General features: G+C 37.3%; 1 protein-coding gene and 1 long non-coding RNA gene across 2 annotated transcripts; one reads left to right on the forward strand and one right to left on the reverse strand.

The window, feature by feature from the left end:
* Nucleotides 1-410: 410 nt before the first annotated feature.
* Nucleotides 411-2,365, reverse strand: LOC145087385 (uncharacterized). Its single transcript, XR_013700781.1, has 2 exons — nt 2,120-2,365; nt 411-697 (listed from the first exon to the last, which is right to left on the reverse strand). It is a non-coding gene; the product is annotated as an uncharacterized LOC145087385 (long non-coding RNA).
* A 189-nt stretch (nt 2,366-2,554) lies between these two features.
* On the forward strand, nt 2,555-3,575 carry LOC145087387 (ribulose bisphosphate carboxylase small subunit, chloroplastic-like). The gene is made up of 3 exons (XM_079025337.1): nt 2,555-2,809; nt 2,895-3,029; nt 3,151-3,575. Exons 1-3 carry the CDS (start codon nt 2,633-2,635, stop codon nt 3,382-3,384), a joined length of 546 nt encoding a protein of 181 aa, XP_078881463.1. The 5' UTR covers nt 2,555-2,632; the 3' UTR covers nt 3,385-3,575.
* Nucleotides 3,576-23,919: the final 20,344 nt, after the last annotated feature.

A 23,919-nucleotide genomic window follows, 5' to 3' on the forward strand; every position in this document is an offset into this window, starting at 1 on the left:
GTGCTTACAATTTTTAGTTTATGTTTAAGGTACTTCCAGTTCGAAGGGGAAGGGCCTGACCTGATCGCACCGCATCACCCTACAGTTTCTGCATTTTGAGATTTTGGGAATTTGCACTATGATAATATGTTGATATGATACACTTTTGACTGAGTTGATATGAGTAACATATGTTTTGAATGAATTTACAAACAAAATTTTTACACATATTTTTGGGGACGTTACACATGTCATGTCTATAGGCACCCCTTTCAAATATAGACGGGGCCTACTGTAAGAGTTGCTAGACCGTATCATTGGCAAATCTTTTTGTCCCCCTACAACGTCATATCGTCGGTTTAGGTATGGCCTAGTTTTGATTTTTATTTTTTATTTTTTATTATTCCATAAAAGTAATAAAACAACTCAAATTTTTCACAAAAATATACTATCATTCAATGTCTAATGCCTACATACTATTACAAACCATTTAAAGTTTAATATAAAGTCTCTCAAAGTTAAATACATATCATTAAAGTTTGATAGTAAAATCTAATTTTCTGTCATCTGAATATTCCTGATTGTCATTCTCATCATATTGTTGTGGTGATGGTGGTCGATTCAAGCTAGTCTTATGCGCATCAAGGTCGTATGTAAGCGGCGATGGCCTTGATGGCCATTGGAATGTAGGATTGGTGCTCGCCATTATATTACAAAACTATTACAATGAAATAGTACATAGTAATAATATCATAAGCCTAGTAACGATTCCTTCATTCAACTTTTGGATGTAGTATCAAGATAAATCAATGGTATAAATCGAAGGACATCTTAGGATTTATGAAACTCCATGACAACAACTATGATGTTCATGAAGCATATTTATGAAGATTCCAGCCTCATCCAATGAAGATGGAGATGAATATCCTACATGCTATGATTATGCATTAAAATTGCAACCATCCTTTCATGAGCCATATTTTATTTCAGCAATGAATTCAAACTCATTTTTGCACAAAGGATACACGAAACGACCTGTCGTCAAAATGCTCATTCGTATGGGCGGACATAGAAAAAAATTCCAGGGGTTGCATACATGATTTTAGGAGTTGCACGCCAAAAAAAATTACATTACGAAGAAAAATATCTGAAAGAAGTTACACTGTTCTGCAAAATTTTAAGGATTCCATAGGCTACCCCGGGAACACCCTAAATTCGTCCCTCCATTCACAATCCCAATCAATTTTTTGAGACCATTCAATAACTCTTCCGAGTTTCAATTTTAAACTAGTTTAACTCTTATCAATCGTCATATATAAATGTTAAAAAATACAACTAGATATAAAATTTGTAATACCATAACAGTAGCACACTTATATTTTTTCTTAACATATCAACATACTTCAAAGTTTTATCTATAATAGCCATGGACTTACATTAATGTTTTATACAAAATAGATTAGGTAAAATTCTTAAATTAATCAAAATGTTATTTTTTCTTATAAGCTATTAATTAATTACCATACTGTAACTTTCATCCATTGCACTTTACATGTTTACCAATATATGCAATATACTTTATCATTTAACAAAATAAGCAACGTTCCTAAAAAACAAAACATACACTAAAAATCCACAAACATGTTAATATAAAATTTTAAATACCTTAAAGATGCACCCCAAGGAGGCCAGAACTAAACAATGATTAATAATATCCACGGAAGTAGCAATAGACTAATATAACAAAGAAACAAGCTGGAATGTGTATAAAGTGTTCATTTCTAGCAAGATACAAGTACATGCATATTCCACATAAGTTTCAAATTGGCAACTCACATAATAACATATATACATGAACACCAAACAAGCAATCTATGATTGTTTATGCGTGCCCCTTCCTAATTAAATTACGAAAAACATTCTATTTAGGTGTCAAATTATGATTTATTTTTCAAAATAAAATTCAAAACATGTAATTTGGCTAAAAACATCATAAACATAAAATACAAGAGTGAAAAAAGATATCTACCAGACTCACATTTATCTAGCAAAAAAAATACATAATGAAATCTTACACAAAAAATATCATAAATTTTAACAAAAAACTCAAATAAATTGTTATAAAAAACAAAATGATTACCTTGTATAGCTCTTTTGTTGGAGCGGGGAGAAGCTGGAGGGAGGGCCGCAGAGGTGATAACATGTGAAAGAGAGGATGAGAGAGTGAAAGTTACACGATAGAGGGAGAGGAAGAGCTTGACAGATGGTGGATATGATCAGCCACATGCACCATACGTTACTAAATGGTTAATTACTCAATGATAAGGCATTACATCCTTTTAAAATCTTTGTGGACATTATGCATGTAATGTCCTCAGCCACACCATACGTTAGAATCAACATATATATATATATATATATATATATATATATATATATATATATATATATATATATATATATATATATATATATATATATATATATATATATATATATATATATATATGTGTGTGTGTGTGTGTGTGTGTTTGTCCGTTAGATGGCAATCACTACTATATATACCTATACACCAATGGCGACTAAAATCACTCATTGGATTCTAGAAGTCCATTCCTAACCACTACCAAGAGAAGAACAGCAAATTACTTAAATGGCGTCCATCTCCTCCTCCATTGTCGCCAATGTCAGCCGGACCACCGCCACCCAAGCTAGCTTGGCTGCTCCATTCACTGGTCTCAAGTCTAATGTCGCTTTCCCAGTCACCAAGAAGGCTAACAATGACTTTTCCTCCCTCCCCAGCAATGGCGGAAGAGTGCAATGCATGAAGGTATATATATGGTGGATAAACCATAATTAAGTATTCTAATCAGTATCAGAATGTGAATCAGTTTACCAAATTTTATGTGATACAGGTGTGGCCACCAATAGGGTTAAAGAAGTACGAGACCCTTTCATACCTACCACCATTGTCCGACGCCGCATTGTCTAAGGAAATCGACTACCTTCTCCGCAACAAGTGGGTTCCTTGCTTGGAATTCGAGTTGGAGGTCTATTTCTTTTAATCGCCTTTTATTAATTTTATTAACTAATTGATTAATATAAACAAAACATAATTAATTGTAAAGTGAGTAAATATTTATATTTGTGGTGTGTATTTATAATTAATAGCATGGTTTCGTTTACCGTGAGCACCACCATTCCCCTGGATACTATGATGGACGCTACTGGACAATGTGGAAATTGCCTATGTTCGGGTGCACTGACTCAGCTCAGGTCATGAAGGAGGTTGAAGAATGCAAGAAGGAGTACCCCAACGCCTTCATCCGTGTTATTGGATTTGACAACGTTCGTCAAGTGCAGTGTATAAGTTTCATTGTCTCCAAGCCCCCAGGCGTTCTCTAAGCACCAAAACCGACCCTAGTTTGCACCAAGATTGATCAATCTCTTCAAGACTATAGGCTCTGTGGTTGAGTTAAACAATGTGGAATTAAAATCAAAATTGATTGGTGTAAGGCTTTTCAAGATCAATGGTTCAAACTCAACTTATTGTTGTTTTGTTTTTATATGAATATAAGTAAACGGGTATTTTCTAACTCAGGCTTCAATATTTCTTTATAGTTAATATTCATCACATAAATTGAGTGTATCACTATAGACGGATAGACCACTTAATTTGTGGTGCTAAAGACACGTAATCATGTTCTTACAAAACAAATCCATAAAATCTATATATACGCGCGGTCGTACAAATTATATTCAAAATCAAACCCTTGATTAACTAATTTTTCTAATTTTGGAAGGTGAAAAAGTTTTGACCTACCCTTTTAACTGGATATTGGGTAGATTAATGCACTTTTCCCATATTAATTAAAGGAATCGTCTTTAATTATAAAAATAAAAATGGGGCATCAGAAGCATAGAAAAAACAATCTTCTTCATTTCTCATGTAGTATTACAAAATCAAAAACCTAGGGATGTGCTATTTATTATTATTATTTTTGGAGATCAAATCTAGTACATAATACTTGATACATATTTGATATGGTTAAGTTACAGTTTCGGACTGGAAAAATCGATTCTAGAATCAATTTTGAAAGAGAAATTAAATATATTTTCTATTTTTTTTACTATGAATTTTTCTATCCAATTAAATGATGATATTTGTCATATTTAATGTTCATTTAATGATATTTTAGTATATCAAAATGACATATGTTATCTTTTAATTGAATATCATGATTTGTAGGAAAAATATACTTAATTTCTCATTTGGAAATCATGTTTAGTAAACTGTCCCGTTGTGAATATCACATCATATCCCTATCTTTATAATTAAAATCCAAGTAAAATTTGTAACTTTTTTTTACAAGCTGCACCATATATTGGTTTCTATTGTCCCTTCTTATTGACCGTTTTCTTTTGATGTTAAAATATAAAGAATATTCATCAACTCTTGTTACATATTTGACCATTCAAATATTACATACTCACAAGTATAGTTAGAACATAAAGATATATAATTGTTTATTCTTTTTGTGTACGGTGTAATACATCCAGTTGTATAATTACATCTTGAAATTTTAGCAATGGATTGAAATTTAGATTGGGAGATGTAGAAAATCTTAATGACTCTGAAGCTTTCGGTTTGATTAGCGATTTTGGGAAATATTCGGGTTCTGCCGTATCGGAACCATAGTACTGAAACCAAAATGGTCAGAAATTGGAACCGGTCGAGTACGTACATTACCGAATGCATGCATTTGGTTCGGGTATTGTATGGTTTCGGTTCAGAGAACTGTGTCAGGTTTAGGAATTGGTCTAGCTTGTTCATCCCTACAAAAAACAACCTCTACTATGACAACTTATCTTGTCGTTGAATGTATCAATATTTTCACTATAGATTCCAACATGTCGTAACATTAGACTTCATCTTTAGAAGGTTGTAGCTACGCTAAAAATGTTTTTCTATAGCCTTTGTTGTTATATTGAAAATTAAAGAAGATCAAAAACGAAAAAGAAATAGGGATGACATGTCGTGTCTATAGACACTCCTTTCAAAAATAGACGGCGCCTACCGAAAGAATTGCTAGATTGTACCATTGGCAAATCTTTTTTACCCCAACAACGTCATATCATTGCATAATTAGGTTTTTTTTGTTTTTTTTCTTTTTGGAAACGGCCAATATTATAAAAACGCACCCAAATAGTAATAAACTATAGGGGGAAATTTAGCGGTTACATATTACATATGCAAAGAAAATTTAAGACTAAGACGAAAAAGGACAAGAGAGCCACTCTTCCCGGTTACATAAATCACCTTTGCCTTTACATTTTACCCACAAACACACTAAATTTTTAATATTGTCTAAGGGTGAGCAAAACCAAACCCGGAAACCAAAAAACCGATAAAAATCGACAAAACCGAAACCGAGAAACCGAAACCGAAGCATAAACCGACGGTTTGGGTTTATATTTTTTGAAAACCGAAAATTTCGGTTTGGGTTCGGTTTTTGGGTTTCGTAAAACCGATAGAAACCGAACCGAACCGATTATATATATTGTTTATAAAAATATATAATTTATGTACAAATATAAATATGTTTAGCGAAGTAATGTCAAAAGCATGAGTTGGTTCAGGTGGGTAAGGCTCTCGCATGTTTTTTTTGGAGGTTTCAAGTTCGAAACCTGCGTCTAATATTTCTCTTCTTTTATTTTCGCAGCTAGATAAACCCATCCCACATCGGTACATGATTGAAATGTAGCTACATATGCTCTCGTACATAAGCATAACAGACATTCTCTTCAGTTTTATTAATCTATTAGCTTTGTCCCACATCGCTTGAGGTATCAAAGTAGAAGCCATCTTCACTTCTAAATTAGTGAGGATATGAGATGATAGGAAAATAGTTTCAAGTTTGGTTTAGCTTAAACCTAAACCGAACCTGAAAACCCGATTTAGAAACCGATAAACCATAAAACCGAACCCATGGGTTTAGGGTCGGTTAGGTTTCAAATTGTAACGTCCCAAAATTCAAGACTAAGAATTTCTTTTATAAAACATTACTTAAAACATAATTATCAATCAATAACATAATCAGAGTATTAATTTCCAAAACATATGTTCATTATCAGAGTAAAACATCCCATGTTGTCTAATCTATGGTATGTGCCATGCGATCACCCCGAGCTCTTCCCTCCGCTACCGGAAGTACCTGAAACCAAAACTGAAAACCATAAGCACAAAGCTTAGTGAGTTCCCCCAACCTACCACACACCATGCATAACCACATACTGCACATACTGGGCCAAGCCCGCTATTCTGGGCCTCGCCCCCATACCTCGGGCCTCGCCCGCTACAACATCCCCGCCGCTCCAGGCCCCGACTGGCTTCGAGCCCCGTTCGGATACATATCTATTTTACTTAGGCCTCGCATGTCACTGTGCCTCGCCCGCTAACATATACTAACACATAAACATATCACAACACATAAACTAAACATACACTACCGAATCATGTTCTAAAGGCCTCGCCTATCTTGGGCCTCGCCCATGTCCTGCAACTGATGAGTCATGGAACCCCGTCCATGCTCCTACTGATAGTGAGATACGGGCCCGGCCCACACTCACTCTTTCCCTAACCTGGGCCTCGCCCTTACTCTGCTGCTAATGAGATATGGAACACTGTCCATACTCTGCTGCTGGTGAGATACGGGACCTCGCCCACACTCACCTTCCTACCAGGCACATACATGTATCACACAGACAACAAGTATAACTATCATGCAAACCATTCCTTGGGCTCCCGCCCGCTACATTGGACCTCGTCCTGAATATCATACTAGCATACTATGCCTAGGTCTAACCCCGGGTCTTCCTACTCATAACTACATGGGCTGACATTGTGGCGGTAGACCCATTCACACAAAGGGAAACTCACCTATACTTGCTGAACTTGCTGATAACCCTTCTAGCTGCTGCCCGACAACTCTCTGAACTTCTGTTCCACTAGCTCCCCGAGCTACCAATATCAATGCAACACTTAGTCTAACTGTCCTCCGAAAGTCAACTAAGTCAACTCTGGTCGAAGTCAAAGTCCTGGTCAAAGTGAACCTTCCAGGTTAACCCTACTCGCCGAGTCTGCCTACTGACTCGTCGAGTTCATATGCGCAGAGTCCTTCCATTCGCGACTCGACTCACCGAGTCAGCCCATGACTCGCCGAGTCCACCGATTTTCGAGTCCTGTCCTGACCAACTCACTGAGTCTCCACCCGACTCACTGATTCGAGTCTTAACTCGAAGGGTTCGGGGTTTCGCGACCTGACTCGCCGAATCCAAGAACAGACTCGCCAAGTCCAAGGCAAACTTCAACAGACTCGCCGAGTTGTTCATCCAACTCGTCGAGTTCCTCCTAATCTTCATACTACTCGCCGAGTCCACTCGAAGGACTCGCCGAGTCTATTCAGTCGTTCATACATTCAGAAGCTTTTTGAGTCATGCAGGGACTCCAAACTGTAGATCCACTCATCCAAGGCCTATTCCTCACGTAACGTTGCAAACTTTACGTATAGCTAAGGAGATCTAGGCCCAAAACACTCCATACTCGGGTTTAAGACAACCATGCTTCACCTACACCCCCCAAGACCGATACTTTATGACTCTCTAGCCAGAATTGTTGGATTAGTGTCTAAGCCCGTAACCATATTTGGTAAGTACTTGACCTGGTTGTACATGGTCCTTTTGGATTGCCTTCACCAAAGCAACTTCACTGGAGAAATAAATAGAGAAAGAGGTTGTTATGATTTATTAATATGTTATAAGAATAATATATTAAATGAGAAATCATATTTGTTTAATTAATATTGGTCAATAATTAATTAGGAATTAATTTTGTGATCAAGTGTAATTAATTAAACTATAGGGGCTGAATTGTAATTATGTGATAGTTGCAAAATAGGGCAATGGTTATCCTTGTTAAAGGTTGGACAAATTCAAGGGATAGGATATCCTTGAAATCGTCCAAAGGTCCAAGAGATAAGGGTTATCAAGGCTTATCTTATGATTGCTTGGTGGGCAAGCAACTAGATAAGGATAAGGACTGAAACCCTAATCTCAACCCTATATAAAGACCCCTAGGCCTTGAGAAATTGTACACTTGCTTCTAAGAGCTCCCAAGGCCGATTTCTACCTCCTTCCTTCTCTCTCTATAGCCTCTCCAATTGCTTGTGCTGTTTGTGAGCCATTAGAGGCACTACACTTGTGGTGCTTGCTTTCAAGACTTATGGTTTGAAGACTTGAGTTGTTATTGCAATATAACAACAAGAGGTATGTGATCTAACCTTATATATGAATTTCTAAAATAGCAGGCTACATTAGGGTTTTATTCATGTGTTCATAATGTTGTGTATCTAATAGTGAAAACATAGATCCAAATCTAGGGTTGCATGCACACATATGATTGTTTGTATAAAACCCATCAGTGGTATCAGAGCCTTTGGTTAACATGTTTTCAATTAGTATTATACAATTGTATGAACTTGACAATTAGGGTTTATTGCCAATAAACCCTAGGAGACAAGAAATTTCGAGATTAGGGTTTCCTAACCCTAATTTGCGAAAATTGTGAAAAGGTTTTTTGAATCCTTTCCATTAATCCAAGATTTCGAAATCTAGGGTTTGCAAACCCTAGGATTTTCGAATTAGCCTCCTTCCCCAAGATAAGATCCTAAATTTTAGGGATTTGGATAATCCCATATCTTGTAATTATCTTTTAATAGTTAAATATGGTAATTAAAGATTTTGAATTATCCCCTCCTATTATTTTCGAAATTTAGAGGGATAAAAGGGATTAGGATAAGTTAATTGTTTAAATGGTAATTATCCTTTAAGATTTAATAATCCCTTATTATTTAATGATTTAAATTAATAGTTTAATTTGAGATAATTGTTAAATCAAGAGTTTTAATATTTAAAATTTTAATTTAAATGGTATTAAATTTCGAAATTTTAAATTGAAAATTAAAACCCTAGTATTTTGAAATGTTTAAAATACACCATATACTATTATATTATTACAAGCTTAATACATATATATATATATATATATATATATATATATATATATATATATATATAATTAAAATGCTAGTCTTACTGTTAGTAGTCCTCATTCATGAAGTCGGTCTATAAGGTGGGTATAAGGTTACTGCCTATAACATGACGGTTAATGGGTGTACACTCACACCCACTGCTTGCTTGACTGGTGGAGGGTCGTTAGCCGAACGGGTAGGATAGGGCAATACTCTCTTCATTAATAAGTAATATAATGAATCTATACAAAGTAACTAAACATTTTTTTTGCAAATTCCCAATCCTAGTTACTTTAGGAAAAGTTAATTGATGCAATCCTATGGAGTTACACTTTCCACCCTTGCTAAGAAGTTAGTGGAGCGTGTGTGGTTTACCGGCACACTAATTGGTTCTAAGAAAAGGTGGCAAAGGGTGATTCATTGTTTGTCATAGTTCGATGGAGCGTGTGTGGTTTACCGGCACATCGAATAGGTGATTGTAACAATGAAGGCACCATGTAGATTTGCATGGTTATTCACACCCACTTTGTGATCCTCGGCATCCCAGTCACAAACGAGAGGGGCATATCGAGATTTAAACATGCCATTGAAAAGTTCAATGTATCTCTAAGAAAATCTAGGAATTCTCAATACATTTAAAACTGAAGCTTATCTTTTTCATGGTGAAGAATTAGTGAATCGTCATTCACTTACCTCCAAATTATTTGCGTGTTGGATTATGACATCCCTTTTCTAATATGTAATAATATTGTTGGGTCCTAGCCCTAAATTTTTCATTTTGGGTGTTAATTATGGACTTAATTCTAATCAAACTTTGTTCCTTTCTATTTGTAGATGTCTAACGCAAACAACGCTGCTGCTAGCTCATTCATGCTAACGAGCCTTTGTCAAAAAGTGACTTTCGATGGATCGAACTTTAGCGAATGGATAAGATACATTCGCACTATCGCGTGTTACGAGGACAAAGAGTATGTTCTCGATGAGAAGCTCGAGAAGATCAATCCAGAAACTGCTACTCCCGAAGAAATGGTTGTCTTTGAGACCCATGAGCATGATGCAACAAAAGTTCATTGCATCATGATAGCTACAATGAACTCCGAATTCCAAAAGTCCTATGAGGACATGTATCCCTATGAGATGCATATAGACTTGATGGAGAGATATCACCAAAGCGCGAGGCAAGAGCGCTATGAGATCATTACGAATATGATCACTGCTAAAATGGGAAGTGGAGAGTCTCTAACCGTGCACTTGCAAAAGATGCAAAGGCATGTTGATTGTCTTCGCAAGTTGAATGTCAACTTTGGGGAAGATTTGGCTATCGACATTGTTCTTCACTCCTTGCCCTCATGCTACAACAAATTTAGGATGACCTACCACATGAACAAGGAAGAGGTCACCATAAGCAAACTCCAAGGGCTCCTAAGGACTGCTGAGAGCAACCTTAAGGACAAGTCTATTGCACCAACTCCTAATCCATCCGCTGCTCCTGTTTTGGCTATAGGGCAGGTAAGGGGCAAGAAGAGGAAGGCTCCGTCAAAGAGCCACCAGAAGGGAAATTCCCAAGATGGTTCCTCTTCTAGTGGGACCAAGGTTGATCCTGCTAAGCCCAACCCTAACCCAAAGGAGGCAGAGTGCCATCATTGCCACAAGATAGGGCATTGGAAGAGAAGCGGCCCGGAATATCTGCAACCCATCAAGGATGGAAAGATCAATCCATCTTATGCAGGTATATACACAATTAAATCTAATGATTCATCTCATGCTATTTCTTGGGTTCTTGATACAGGATGTGGTTACCACATTTGTTCTGATTTGCAGGGACTAGGAAGAAATAGGGATGTGGAGCTTGGAAGAATAAATCTAATCATGGGGAACAGAAGAACGTCGGTTGTTACCAAGATTGGGGTGTATTCTTTAATACTTAGTAATGGATTGAATTTAGATTTAAACAATTGTTGCTACTCCCCAGATATGGCAAGAAACATCATTTCTTTTCATGGTTTATTTAGACAAGAATTTAGATATTCGTTTAATAATGAGAATGGTTCTATTTATGCTTATCTAAATGGTGTTTTATACTTTGAAGCAATGCCTTGTAATGGAATTTATGAAACTGTTATATTTGTAGATAACTTAGGAAATGATGTGCTGTATATGGATTCTTCCAATAGTATGGATAAAGCATCTTTGTGGCATTGTTGTCTTGGACATGTCAACAAGAAGCGCATAGCCCAACTCCAAAAGGATGGAGTGTTGGCGTTATTCGACCTTAAGGAAGATGACACGTGCGAATCATGTTTACTTGGAAAGATGACCAAGTCACCCTTCACTAGCACTTGTGATAGGGGTGAGGGTTTATTGGATCTCATACATACCTATGTATGTGGGCCCTTAAGATCCACCACAAAGGATGGGAACCGCTTCTACATGACTTTCACCGATGATTATAGTAGATATGGGTATATTTACTTAATCAAGCACAAGTCAGAAACGTTTGAAAAGTTCAAAGAGTTCAAGCATGAAGTGGATAATCAATTGGGTAGGAAAATCAAGATGCTTCGATCCGATCAAGGAGGAGAGTACCTAAGTCTTGAATTCCATGACTATCTCAAGGAATGCAGAATAGTTTCGCAATTGACACCACCTAGGACACCGCAGTTGAATGGTGTGGCAAAAAGGCGTAATCGAACCTTGTTAGACATGGTTCGTTCTATGATGAGTTGTGCTTCACTACCTATCTCATTCTGGGGGTATGTCTTAGAGACTGCCGCCCATATCCTTAACCGAGTCCCTACAAAGAAGGTTGCCAAAACACCTCACGAGATGTGGATAGGGAAAGCTCCCTCGTTGGCACATATCAAGGTTTAGGATGTAAGGTTTTTGTAAGACGAGAGACTCACGACAAGCTCGAACCTCGTAGTGAGCGATGTCTTTTCATTGGCTACCCGCAGAGATCCTTTGGATATCTCTTCTATAGACCGAGTGACAATGTTGTCTTTGTTGCGAGGAGAGGGGTTTTCCGAGAGCGAGAACTCATACACCAAGGAGACAGTGGGAGGCAGATCGATATTGAAGAGATTCAAGAGTTGAGTGATGAAGGAACCTCTACCGCTGGCACTCAACCCGAGGAGGAAACTCCGGTTGAACCCATTGATGAGTCCTTACCTCTTAGACGTTCCGAAAGAGTTAGAGTTCAACCCCAGTTTTATGGTTTTCATATTACTACCGAAGGGGACACGTATATTAGTGATGGTACACTAATAAATCTAGATGAACCTAATAGCTATAAGGAAGCCATGGCAGGCCCAGAGTCTGTAAAATGGAAGGAGGCGATGGACAGCGAGATTCAGTCCATGTGTGACAACCAAGTTTGGAATTTGGTTGACAATGTGCCCGGACGTAAGACGGTTGGGTGCAAATGGATCTTCAAGAAGAAGACCGACGTGGATGGGAATGTGCACACGTATAAGGCACGACTGGTGGCGAAGGGCTTTACTCAAACTCCCGGGGTTGACTATGATGAAACCTTCTCACCAGTTGCTAAGATAAAATTTATTAAGGTGATGCTAGCCATTGCTGCATTTCATGATTATGAGATATGGAAGATGGATGTCAAAACCGCTTTCCTTAATGGGAAGTTGGCTGAGGATGTTTACATGGCTTAGCCAGAGGGTTTTGTCGATCCGAAGCATCCCAATAGAGTGTGCAAGCTTGAGAAGTCCATTTATGGACTTAAACAAGCATCTCGCAGATGGAATCTTTTCTTTGATGAGAAAGTCAGAAAGTTTGGATTTATACGAAGCGAAGATGAATCATGTGTATATGTCAATGCCAGTGGGAGTATAGTTACCTTCCTCTTATTGTATGTCGATGACATACTACTCATAGGAAACGACATCCCGACTCTGCAGGAGGTTAAGTCTTGGCTCGGGAAGTGCTTCGCTATGAAGGACCTCGAAGAGGCTTCTTATATTTTGGGAATAAGGATAGTGAGCGAGCGAAGTAAGAGACTAATAGGACTTAGTCAGAATACTTACTTGGAAAAGGTACTAAAACATTTTAGTATGGAAAACTCGAAGAAGGGAGAACTACTGATACAGAGTAATGCCAAGTTGAGTAAGACTCAAAGTTCGAGTACCGAAGCCGAGATAGCAGAGATGAGCCGAGTACCTTACGCTTCCTCAGTTGGCTCGATCATGTATGCTATGACTTGTACTCGCTCTGATGTGGCCTTTTCCTTGAGCATGGTCAGTAGATATCAATGGAACCCGGGCAAAGCTCATTGGATTGCGGTCAAGAATATACTTAAGTACCTTCGGAGGACCAAGGAATGGTTCTTAGTCCTCGAAGGGAGTGATGACTTAAAGGTGCGAGGGTATAATGACTCCAGTTTCCAGACCGACAGGGACAACTACCGTTCGCAGTCGGGTTGGGTCTTTACCCTAAATAGAGGGGCAGTGACTTGGAAAAGTTCCAAACAAGAAACCGTAGCTGATTCAACGTGCGAATCAGAATACATTGCAGCGAGTGAAGCATAAAAGGAGGCGATATGGTTGAAGAACTTCATTGGTGACCTTTGAGTTGTGCCTGCCATCACTACTTGAAAAATAGCCTTTTACGACGCACGAACCATGACACGCAGTGATTTATGATACGCAAAGGTGAGTGTCTAAAAAATAATGTCATCTCTTCCAAAATTAAAGGATTTCAGACGCGCATTTTTGCGTGCCCTAAAATTAGTGTCTAAACAAAAAAAAAATAAAAACACAGAGGGCACCTGCGTGTCGTCTACGACCGTCGCTTTATAAATTTTAATAGAACACGCGTGTTCCATCCGGGGAAAATGAAATCCCAAAAACTTAAAATCCCCGCCTTCCTTTTTTTTCTCCCTCCACTTTAATTTCCCTAGTAGCTAGGGCTTTTTTTCAAGAACTTGCCTCGATTGCCCTCCTGTACTGCTCGTTCTCTCTTCAACTTCCCTTTCTCTCCTTCTCACTTCGACAAAACCTTTCTCTTCTTCTCCGTTCTCGACGTCGACAGCTTTTCCCACCTCCGACGTTTCTCTTGGTGTTGGCGCCTCCCACCTCTGACCTCTGTCTAGCCCTGCCCCACTGTCCAACGCTTTCCAGCGTCACCCAGCCGATGGAGCCCCTCATCTTCGGCAATCTCACCTCGCCTGCCCTTGCCAGCAACATTAGGTCCGGTGACCTTAGGGTCACTGCTTCTATTGCTCAAATTTACAAGCCCTATGTCTTATTAAGGTATGTTTTTCTTGATTCTAACTTCTTAATGTTTTCGTTCTTCTATAAGATTCTCATAGCTCCTTTACTCTCCATCTTCGTGCTGTTAGTGTTTGTACTCCACGTTGCCTCTGAATCCACGAGAGAAGTAGTAGAACAAATCGATGGAGAAGAATTCACTGAGGAGTTGCTTTTCAGGCCACTTCCTGATCAGAAAGCTCTTTCTGATTTTCACTTCGAGAGTAGGGTTCCTCCAACAAATTCTTATGGACATCACCATCGGCTTTTTCCCAAAGCTATCTATTAGCTGGTATGATTACAATAGTTCATTAGTTACTTTACTTGATCAAATTCATTTTTCTATCTAGGCATTATTTAAATCCTTAGGTTTAACAGTACCAAAGGCTTTCTAATTGTTGCTCTGGTCCATCCTAATTGAGTATAGGGTTTAATGATTCATTGATTAGGATGATTTGTCAAGTTGATCATTATATCATCTAGTTTTGAGGGGTTTCTTCAATAGAAGGTCTAGGCATAGGTTGACACCTGGCGCTGTTAAATATGCAGCATTTCATGTTCTTTCACTCGAGGGTAGCCATGGTCTTTCAATTTTAGATGTGGCTGAAAAAATCTAGGTATAGATTCTGATTTGGATTGATTGCATTCTCTTTCTTTTGACTTAATGGACTTTATGGGAATATGACTCATCATCTGATACAACTCAACTCATTTGTGTCTTAGAGTCCCAGAGGTGGAGTGAGCGGTGGATCCACCAAGGTAGATTGAGTCTCCGCGAGAGAAGATAGAGTGGACGGTGGTTGTGGGTTTTGGAATTTTGATTCCGATCCCGGTGGGGTTGCGGAAATCATATCATTGCCAATTTCATTTTATCATATAAGATTTTGTATGTCATGATCTATATTTCCTTCTCTTGTTTCTCACCGGTCCTTACCAGAAGTTAATAGAACAATAATATTGCGTGTCTTTTTTATGTTTGTGGAAAGTAAATTCATTACAGAACACTTCTAAAAGTGCCATGATAAAGCTACTTAAAAGACATATTAGTAAATGCAACTGATAAAGCTAATCGCATGCTTCGAGCCAAAGCCATTGAATGCATTAACCTTGTTGGGATGGCTGTTGGAAAAGAGATATTTAGAGATAAAGTAATTTTCACACATTTCATCATAAAATATGCACCATTGAGTAGTTCTTTTTAGTTTATTTGAAGTTTCTAATAATCTTGAAAATGGTTTCAAGGTGATGGAAGTTCTTATTTTGTTGCAAGGAACTCAAATTGAAACCATTGATCCCACCACAAGTTACATGCTTCAAGTAAGTGTTATTTGAATTTATATTCCAACAAAAACATATTTGATATATTATATATATTTAATATGTGTTAATTCCATTTATGCCCTTTTAACTATTTTATATTAGTGATGAGTGTATGAGCCGGAGAATCGGAAAATGGACCGGACCAGACGGAACCTGAGTTACATATAACGGGGGCAGTTCCCGGTTCTAATGTTTTTCATATTCGGTTTTCGGGTAACAACCGGATCGGACTCGGAAAGTGTTAGCTTCACTTCTGGCATTTTAGTTTTTGATTAATTGCAAGAGATAACAATGTTTTTTTCAACGCTTTTCAATATTTCAATTGGATAGTTTTCCAAAGCTTTTTAGTTTTTGATTCATATCTAATTTTGAAATTTCTAAAATCACAGTAACAAATGATTTGTGCTTTAAAATTTGTGTTAATTGGGTCTTAAGGTTTTGTAGCAGTGTTTTTTAGCATTACATGGAATCATATGTTTAACACTTCTTTTTATTTATCTCAGGTGTTGATGTTGGGAGTACACCTTTGCTTTTTAGGTACTAACTGTTTTCTCCTGGAATTTTTTTTTGCCTGAGATTTTTTGCTGCCAGCTATCCCTTCGGGTCCTTCATTTGGAGATTTTGTTGTCTGGAAAGGGGAGACTGCAACTCCTACACCTGCTCCAGCTTGGTCAACTGATTCAGGAAATATTGCAAGGCATACTTCCTTAAGGTACATTCTTAAAGAACAAGAGAATAAAGGTGGTAGTTCTTCTGTTCAACAACAACAACATCAAGTACATGTCCCAATGCAGAAGCCCATGTCATCATCTGTTCAAACTAAAAATGGTCCTTCATGGTCATCACCTGTCCAGATTATGTCACATAGTGGGACCACTCTTATGTATTATGTGAAAAGCACCTATTCAGAAATTTGTTGATTATGTAAGTCAGCTTTCCTCTTCCTTTTTGCTTATTATTATTTATGCACCCTTATGCCACAAATCTCTTTATTTATCATACTAAATATGCAACCATCCCTTATTTTACTCCTAACTTGTTGTATAATTCATTCGTGTCAGCTGCATATATGTTGCATAAAATAAATTGGTAAAAGTAGACATGTGAATTATGGTTGGAGTGTTTATATTTAAAAGGATTAAATGCATATGCATATTTATGAAACAACATACACCCTCTTCCCGATTCTGCAACAAATTTGTTTCTTTATTAGAAAATATGCACCGGTGTATTATTTATTATAGGACCAAAACATATGATGTTTTACCAGCAACCTGTTTAACCTGATGAAACATGGGTGTATAAGTTGCATAAATAGGTTAAAAAGGGAAAGATGATTGCATAAATTGGTAAAAAACTGGAACATTGTTGCATGGATTGGATAAATCAGAAACATAGTTATTATGTGAGTTAAGCTGGTGTGTTCTTGTTTCTATATGTATAAACTTGATATTCTGTTAGGGCTTTTTTTTTTTCCAGCAAATGCTGTCTCAGTAAATGATATTTAAATAATATTTGAGAAAAATGATGGGAAAATGGAAGAAAAAAAATAAACTAGCATAGGTAAGGTTATGAGTTAATGGGGAAAGCCTATTATTTCCCTTACAATGGGCAGATGGGTGGAATTTAATAGGAATCTCTTTGCATTTTTGACATGAAAGAAATGGAAATTTATATAAATTTGGTTATTAAAAGACAATTCACTTATTATGCGTATTATGACTATATATATATATATATATATATATATATATATATATATATATATATATATATATATATATGTGTGTGTGTGTGTGTGTGTGTGTGTGGTTCAGGTTGCAAGCATTTTTGTCCCTATGGTGGTTGGTTTGTCATTAATGACGCTGCTAGGGTGGTAAGTTTCGAATCCATAGACTTGCAATAAATTACATAATACATAAGAGAAGAGAAGAAAAATGACATGTGGAAAATTTGATTAGTCCTCTATCCAACTCTTTGGCATCCTTATGAGTCTTCTTTCATGTGTTCAAAATTGAGTCCTGAAACTGAATATCTTTTGGTGCTATGATCATTTATTTGAAGCTCTGATGTTTACCCAAGACTTAAAGGTGTGCTTTCCCAAGTTCTTCCTATTTTAGGGAATGTTAAAGATCAACATCGACCAATTTTTGCAAATGGTATGCTTAAAGACCCTTTAACTCCTTGTTTCCATGATTCCTTTTCACTAATTCTATCATCTATTGGTTCTTTCATACACATGCATCTGTTATCTCAAATCTTACATTTATTTTTATTTCTGTTATTGTTTTTTTCCAGCTTTCAGGTGTTGATGTCAAGCTTGTTGGCAATACAGTGTGGAGTACCCTCTTTCATCAATTCTTAATAGTGATGTCACATGAGAAATCATTTTTCTTTTTGTTAAACAAGTCTTTATTATCATGTATTAGGCCATACCATGGGTAAAAACAGCCTTGCCCCTGGTTCCGGGGTTGTCACAAAATACTTGACTTTTTAACTTTGTTTTTGGTTTCATTTAGTAATAATCCTTCTGAGGGGGTGTTTGTTGGGCTACTTCTTTCAATGTCATTAACAACAGTGGTAAGTAAAATCTTACTACTATGAAACTCTTTTGCTTAAACCTACCTTATTGACCTGTAGCTGATTAAACATTAAATTAATTATGCAGGTTTTGAAGTTTTTGATGGAAAAGAATAGTGTTAATGCTCTTCATAGAAAAGTATGTTGGTATTTTAGGAAATTTGGCTAATAATTTAGCTAATTATATAAAAAATGTTGAAATGTTACATTTGTCTACTATTGGAATGATTATTTGTAGTATTACATTTGTCTACTATTGGAATGATTATTTGTATAACATTAACTTTTGTGCAATGCATTGTATTATTTGTATATGGTATTTTATTTTCCATTATGTGACATGAAATGCAAATTTAATATGAAAATAAGTAAATCCATAAATAATTTTTTTTTTAAATTTAAAATTACGATACGCAAAAATGTGTGTCATCTTCATTTATGACATGGCCTTTCTTGACAGGGGCTTTTTTGATACGCATTGCGTGTCATTAACACGCGCGTCGTAAGGTTACGACACGCGAATGCGTGTCGTCTTCCTTTACGACAGGGCCTTTCTTGATACGCATTGCGTGTCGTAAACGCGCATCGTAATTGTGTGTCGTAAATGAGCATCGTAAATGCGCGTCGTCTGTAGCGCATCGTCTCTCTTTATGACAGGGCCTTCCTTGACGCGCATTTGCGCATCGTCTGAGCCGTTTACGACGCGCAATGAGCGTCGTAAAAGGCTGTTTTTCTAGTAGTGCATAAAGGAGTCTATGGAAATTTTCTGTGATAATGAAGGAGCGGTTGCCTTGACCAACGAACCGAGGGATCATGGTAGATCTTGGCATATCGACAGAAAGTATCATTTTATTAGACATCGAGTAGAAGAAGGACACATCGTGGTTAAGAGGATATCATCGGAAGATAACCCAGCAGATCCGCTTACGAAGGGACTAGGTAGGGTTAAGCACTTGCAGCAAGCTAGGAGCATTGGGCTGAAGGATGATATTAGTTTAGATTAGATAGTTTTAGAAACGTGTAATAGATAAATGTAATTGACATTTGATGATTAAATAAAGGAGAATTATTTATAAGTAAAGCTATTGTCTTATGTTAACTGTTTAACTATTGTTTCATTTTGCATGTTTTGACTTCCTGAATAATTGAGTTATTAAGAATAATCGAATTATTCGAATGGTCCACAATCATTCATATGTTGGAAGTAGATTGTCATGAATTGGTGTGTAGAGTGTCTAAAAGGTATTAGACATAGCAAAGGTTTGCTGAAACGTTCATGAGTGCTTATTAACAAGTTTTGAGCATTGGAATAAACCCGCGCTTGTTGGAATCATTTTATGGAATGTGACAAAAGTGATCGCAAGACGATAATATCATATGGTCTTAAAACCAAGATATATGGCTTATTGTTTACTAATTGGTTGTACATTGATAATGTGAAACCGCATTAGTAAATTGATTTCATAAAACGCATTGTTGTGTATAGTTGATTAATAAATAGTAAATGCATATAAGTCGAAGTTTATCTGTTACTTTTATCCTAAGAGGGTAAAAGCGATATCATGACCGCTCGATGATTTGATTTGACTTATGTGCCAGGCCCGGTCAGGACTGAATTGATGTGTTCAATTAAGTTCTATGTCAAATGAATCTGAGATCGAGAAACCAGCTGCTGGACAATTAGTTCCATGAGATTGTCCGCACAATATCTAAATAGAGGATTGTTCAATCCCTTATCTAAAGGACAAGTTACTGATGAGATCAGAGTTCGACAGCGTCTTTGGGAGCTACGATTACTAATCGATTTGTACGTTACATTTGTGGTTACTAGACTATCCAAGTGGGAGACTGTTGGATTAGTGTCTAAGCCCGTAACCATATTTGGTAAGTACTTGACCCGGTTGTGCATGGTCCTTTTGGGTTGCCTTCACCAAAGCAACTTGACTGGAGAAATAAATAGAGAAAGAGGTTATTATGACTTATTAATATGTTATAAGAATAATATATTAAAGGAGAAATCATATTTGTTTAATTAATATTGGTCAATAATTAATTAGGAATTAATTTTGTGATCAAGTGTAATTAATTAAACTATAGGGGCTGAATTGTAATTATGTGATAGTTGCAAAATAGGGCAATGGTTATCCTTGTTAAAGGTTGGACGAATTCAAGGGATAGGATATCCTTGAAATCGTCCAAAGGTCCAAGAGATAAGGGTTATCAAGGCTTATCTTATAATTGCTTGGTGGGCAAGCAACTTGATAAGGATAAGGACTGAAACCCTAATCTCAACCCTATATAAAGACCCCTAGGCCTTGAGAAATCATACACTTGCTTCTAAGAGCTCCCAAGGCCGATTTCTACCTCCTTCCTTCTCTCTCTATAGCCTCTCTAATTGCTTTGTGGTGTTTGTGAGCCATTAGAGGCAATACACTTGTGGTGATTGCTTTCAAGACTTAGGGTTTGAAGATTTGAGTTGTTATTGCAATATAACAACAAGAGGTATGTGATCTAACCTTATATATGAATTTAGAAAATAGCAAGCTACATTAGGGTTTTACTCATGTGTTCATAATGTTGTGTATCTAATAGTGAAAACATAGATCCAAATCTAGGGTTGCATGCACACATATGATTGTTTGTATAAAACCCATCAAGAATACACTTAGATCTAAAGTAGGAACTTCAGATCTGGACTTCTAACTCGAAATGGCTCTAGAACATGGCATAAAAGCCCCAAATCTCATGACGAAAAAGGAAACTATGAGCAAAGGACTGAAGGTAATGACTTCTTACCTTCAAATGCTCTGAAAAGCCACACCAACTCTAGATCCAAGGCTTCCTCTTGCACCACTATGAACTTCCTTCTCTTATAAGCTTCAAATCACAACACCAAGGCTAGATCTTTGCTCAAAAACGAATATGGCGGCTAGTCTTCGATGTTCTGGATGAGGGGAGCTGTAAAGGAACCCTAAGGAAGAGAATGAGGTGCTTAAATAGTGCACAAAGTCCCGGATTTAGGGTTTCCCTCTTCAGACCGGACTCGCCGAGTCCATTCTCCGACTCGCCGAGTCAGTCACTTACTCCTTGACCCGAATCCCGCTCAGACTCGTCGAGTTCCTCCTTGGACTCGACGAGTTGACCCCCTTGACTTAGGGTTTTTCTTTCCTTTCTTGTTCTTTCTGATTTTGGGTGTTACACAATTTTTTAGAAACCGACGAGATGAACTCCCATGACATAGCTGATGGGTTATAAGCATTCTAACACTTCCTAAGTGTACATGAAACCTTAATAACCTTGGATCTATGTTTGTCTAATAAACATGCAAAGTTGTTTTCCAAGGTTATGATCCCATCTAGCATACATGGGGTACAATTTTCTTTTTATAAAAGATAGAACTACAAACCTTGTTGTTGAAAGTGTTCCTTGAAACCTTGTGAGCCTAGCACCTCAAGTGTGATGCCTCAAATGCTTCACACAACACCAAATGCAAAGAATAAACTTGAGAGAATACTCTAACACATGCAAAATCGGCCAAGCCCTCTTGTTTCTTAGTGTAACCGATTTTGGGGAGAGTTACATTGCTTATATAGTGTGTTGCATTAGGTAAACCCTAATGTTCCATGACTCTTCATTTCTTGATCCATGGGTTAACTCCATGGAGCATCTTATGGGTGGAACCCAACTTGATAATCCATGGAGCATCTTAGTCCACTATATAAGATATGGAAGATTTACTTAATCTACCCATATATTTAATTAGTTATCTTTTGATCACTTAATTAATTCTAAATTAATTCTTGATCAAAATTAACTAAATAATATTATTAATATATTAGAACTTATAATATATTAATAAACCATATGTGTTATTTCTCTCATTTAGTTTATCCAATTGCATGGTGCTATGCAACCCAAATGGACCATGTCGGGTCAGGTCAAGTACTTACCAGAAATAGTTATGGACTTAGACACCTTATCCAACAGTCTCCCACTTGGATAAGTCTAATAACTATAACTGCAATACTTCAGGAACCGTTCGGCTATCGTAGCTCTTTCAAGGTCTCTCGGAACTGAGAAGATGTTGATACGCCATTTAAGATAAGTGGTCATATAATCCTCTGTTCTAGATATCAGTTGGACAATTACATGGAACAACGTCTTACTTATTGTCCAGCAGTTTGTTTCCCGATTCCCGATTTGTTTGAGAAAGAACTTAATTGAACACGTCAACTTAGTTCTGACCGGGCCTGGTACATAAGTCACAACAAAATCATCGAGGGGCCCAGATATCATCTTCTAATCCAAGAAGGAACAGATAAACTTCGACTTATATGTTTGTTCTACTACTAGTTGAATTATACACAAAAGCACGTTTTATAACATCGAGTTACAAATGAGTCTTCGTACAATCAATGCATAATCAATTCATAGGAAACAAATCATATCTCTAGGTTTGAAGACTTATATGATATTACCGTCTCACGATCACTCGAGATAAAATTCCATGAAGTGATTCCAGTGAGCGTGGGTTGATTCCAATACTCAAAACTTATGAGCACTCATGAAGTGTTGTCTTATATCCTGACGCCTACAACCAACTTCATGACAGTCTTACTTCATATCTACTTCCAACATATGATTGGCTGTGGAAAATTTGAATAATATGTGAAACCACAACATACTATTCTGGAAGTCAAAACATGCAAAAGAAATTATAGTAAACGATTGACAAAAGATAGTAACACTTTACTCATAAATAAACACAACTTTTATTCATCATCAAATGTCAATTACAATTTACAAATTTCATAATTTATCTAACTACTAAAAATTATATCATCCTTCAACCCTATGCTCCGAGCATGCTGGAGATGCTTAACCCTACTCAGTCCCTTCGTGAGGGGATCTGTTCGGTTCTCATCAGATGATACTATTCCTTCTTCTATGCGATGTCTGATAAAATGATATTTTATGTCAATGTGTCTGGATCTCCCATGATCCCTTGGTTCCTTGGCTAAGGCAACAACACTTTCACTATCACAGAAAATTTCCATGGGCTCCTTTATAGCTGGTACTACTCCAAGGTCTCCAATGAAGTTCTTCAGCTATATAGCCTCCTTTGCTGCCTCGCTCGCTGCTATATACTCTGATTCACAAGTGGAATCAGCCACTGTCTCCTGCTTGGAACTCTTCCAAGTGATTGTTCCTCCGTTTAGGGTGAAGACCCAACCTGACTGAGAGCGGAAATTATCCCTATCAGTCTGGAAGCCAGCATCACAATACCCTACAACTCTCAAGTCATCACTCCCACCGAGGGTAAGGACCCAGTCCTTAGTCCTCCGTAGTGTAACGCCCTGTTCTAAAATATTTGTTTATGGAATTTCAGAGGCCAAGGCCAGGGGCGTTTTAGTCCTTTATTAATTTAGAGTTATTATTCGAGAAGTTTCTGGGTCGGGTTATGTTGTTAGAAGCGTAGGATTTCTCGCCACGTTTCTGTGGATATAAAGTTCATCAGAAACGGATCTAGAACGAAGGAGTTATGACACTTTGAAGATTTTGCGAGAATGACCCTTATAGAGAAAAGTTTGCATGGAAGGCCCTCCATGCATGTTTGGAGCACGCGTGGGTACGCCCAACGTAAGCTGGGTTACGCCCAGTGTAATGAGGCAGCTTGGTCGTGGATGTCC

The sequence above is a fragment of the Lactuca serriola genome, chromosome 2, assembly GCF_051521515.1.
Source record: "Lactuca serriola cultivar US96UC23 chromosome 2, Lser_US96UC23_V15, whole genome shotgun sequence".
Classification (NCBI taxonomy): domain Eukaryota; kingdom Viridiplantae; phylum Streptophyta; class Magnoliopsida; order Asterales; family Asteraceae; genus Lactuca; species Lactuca serriola.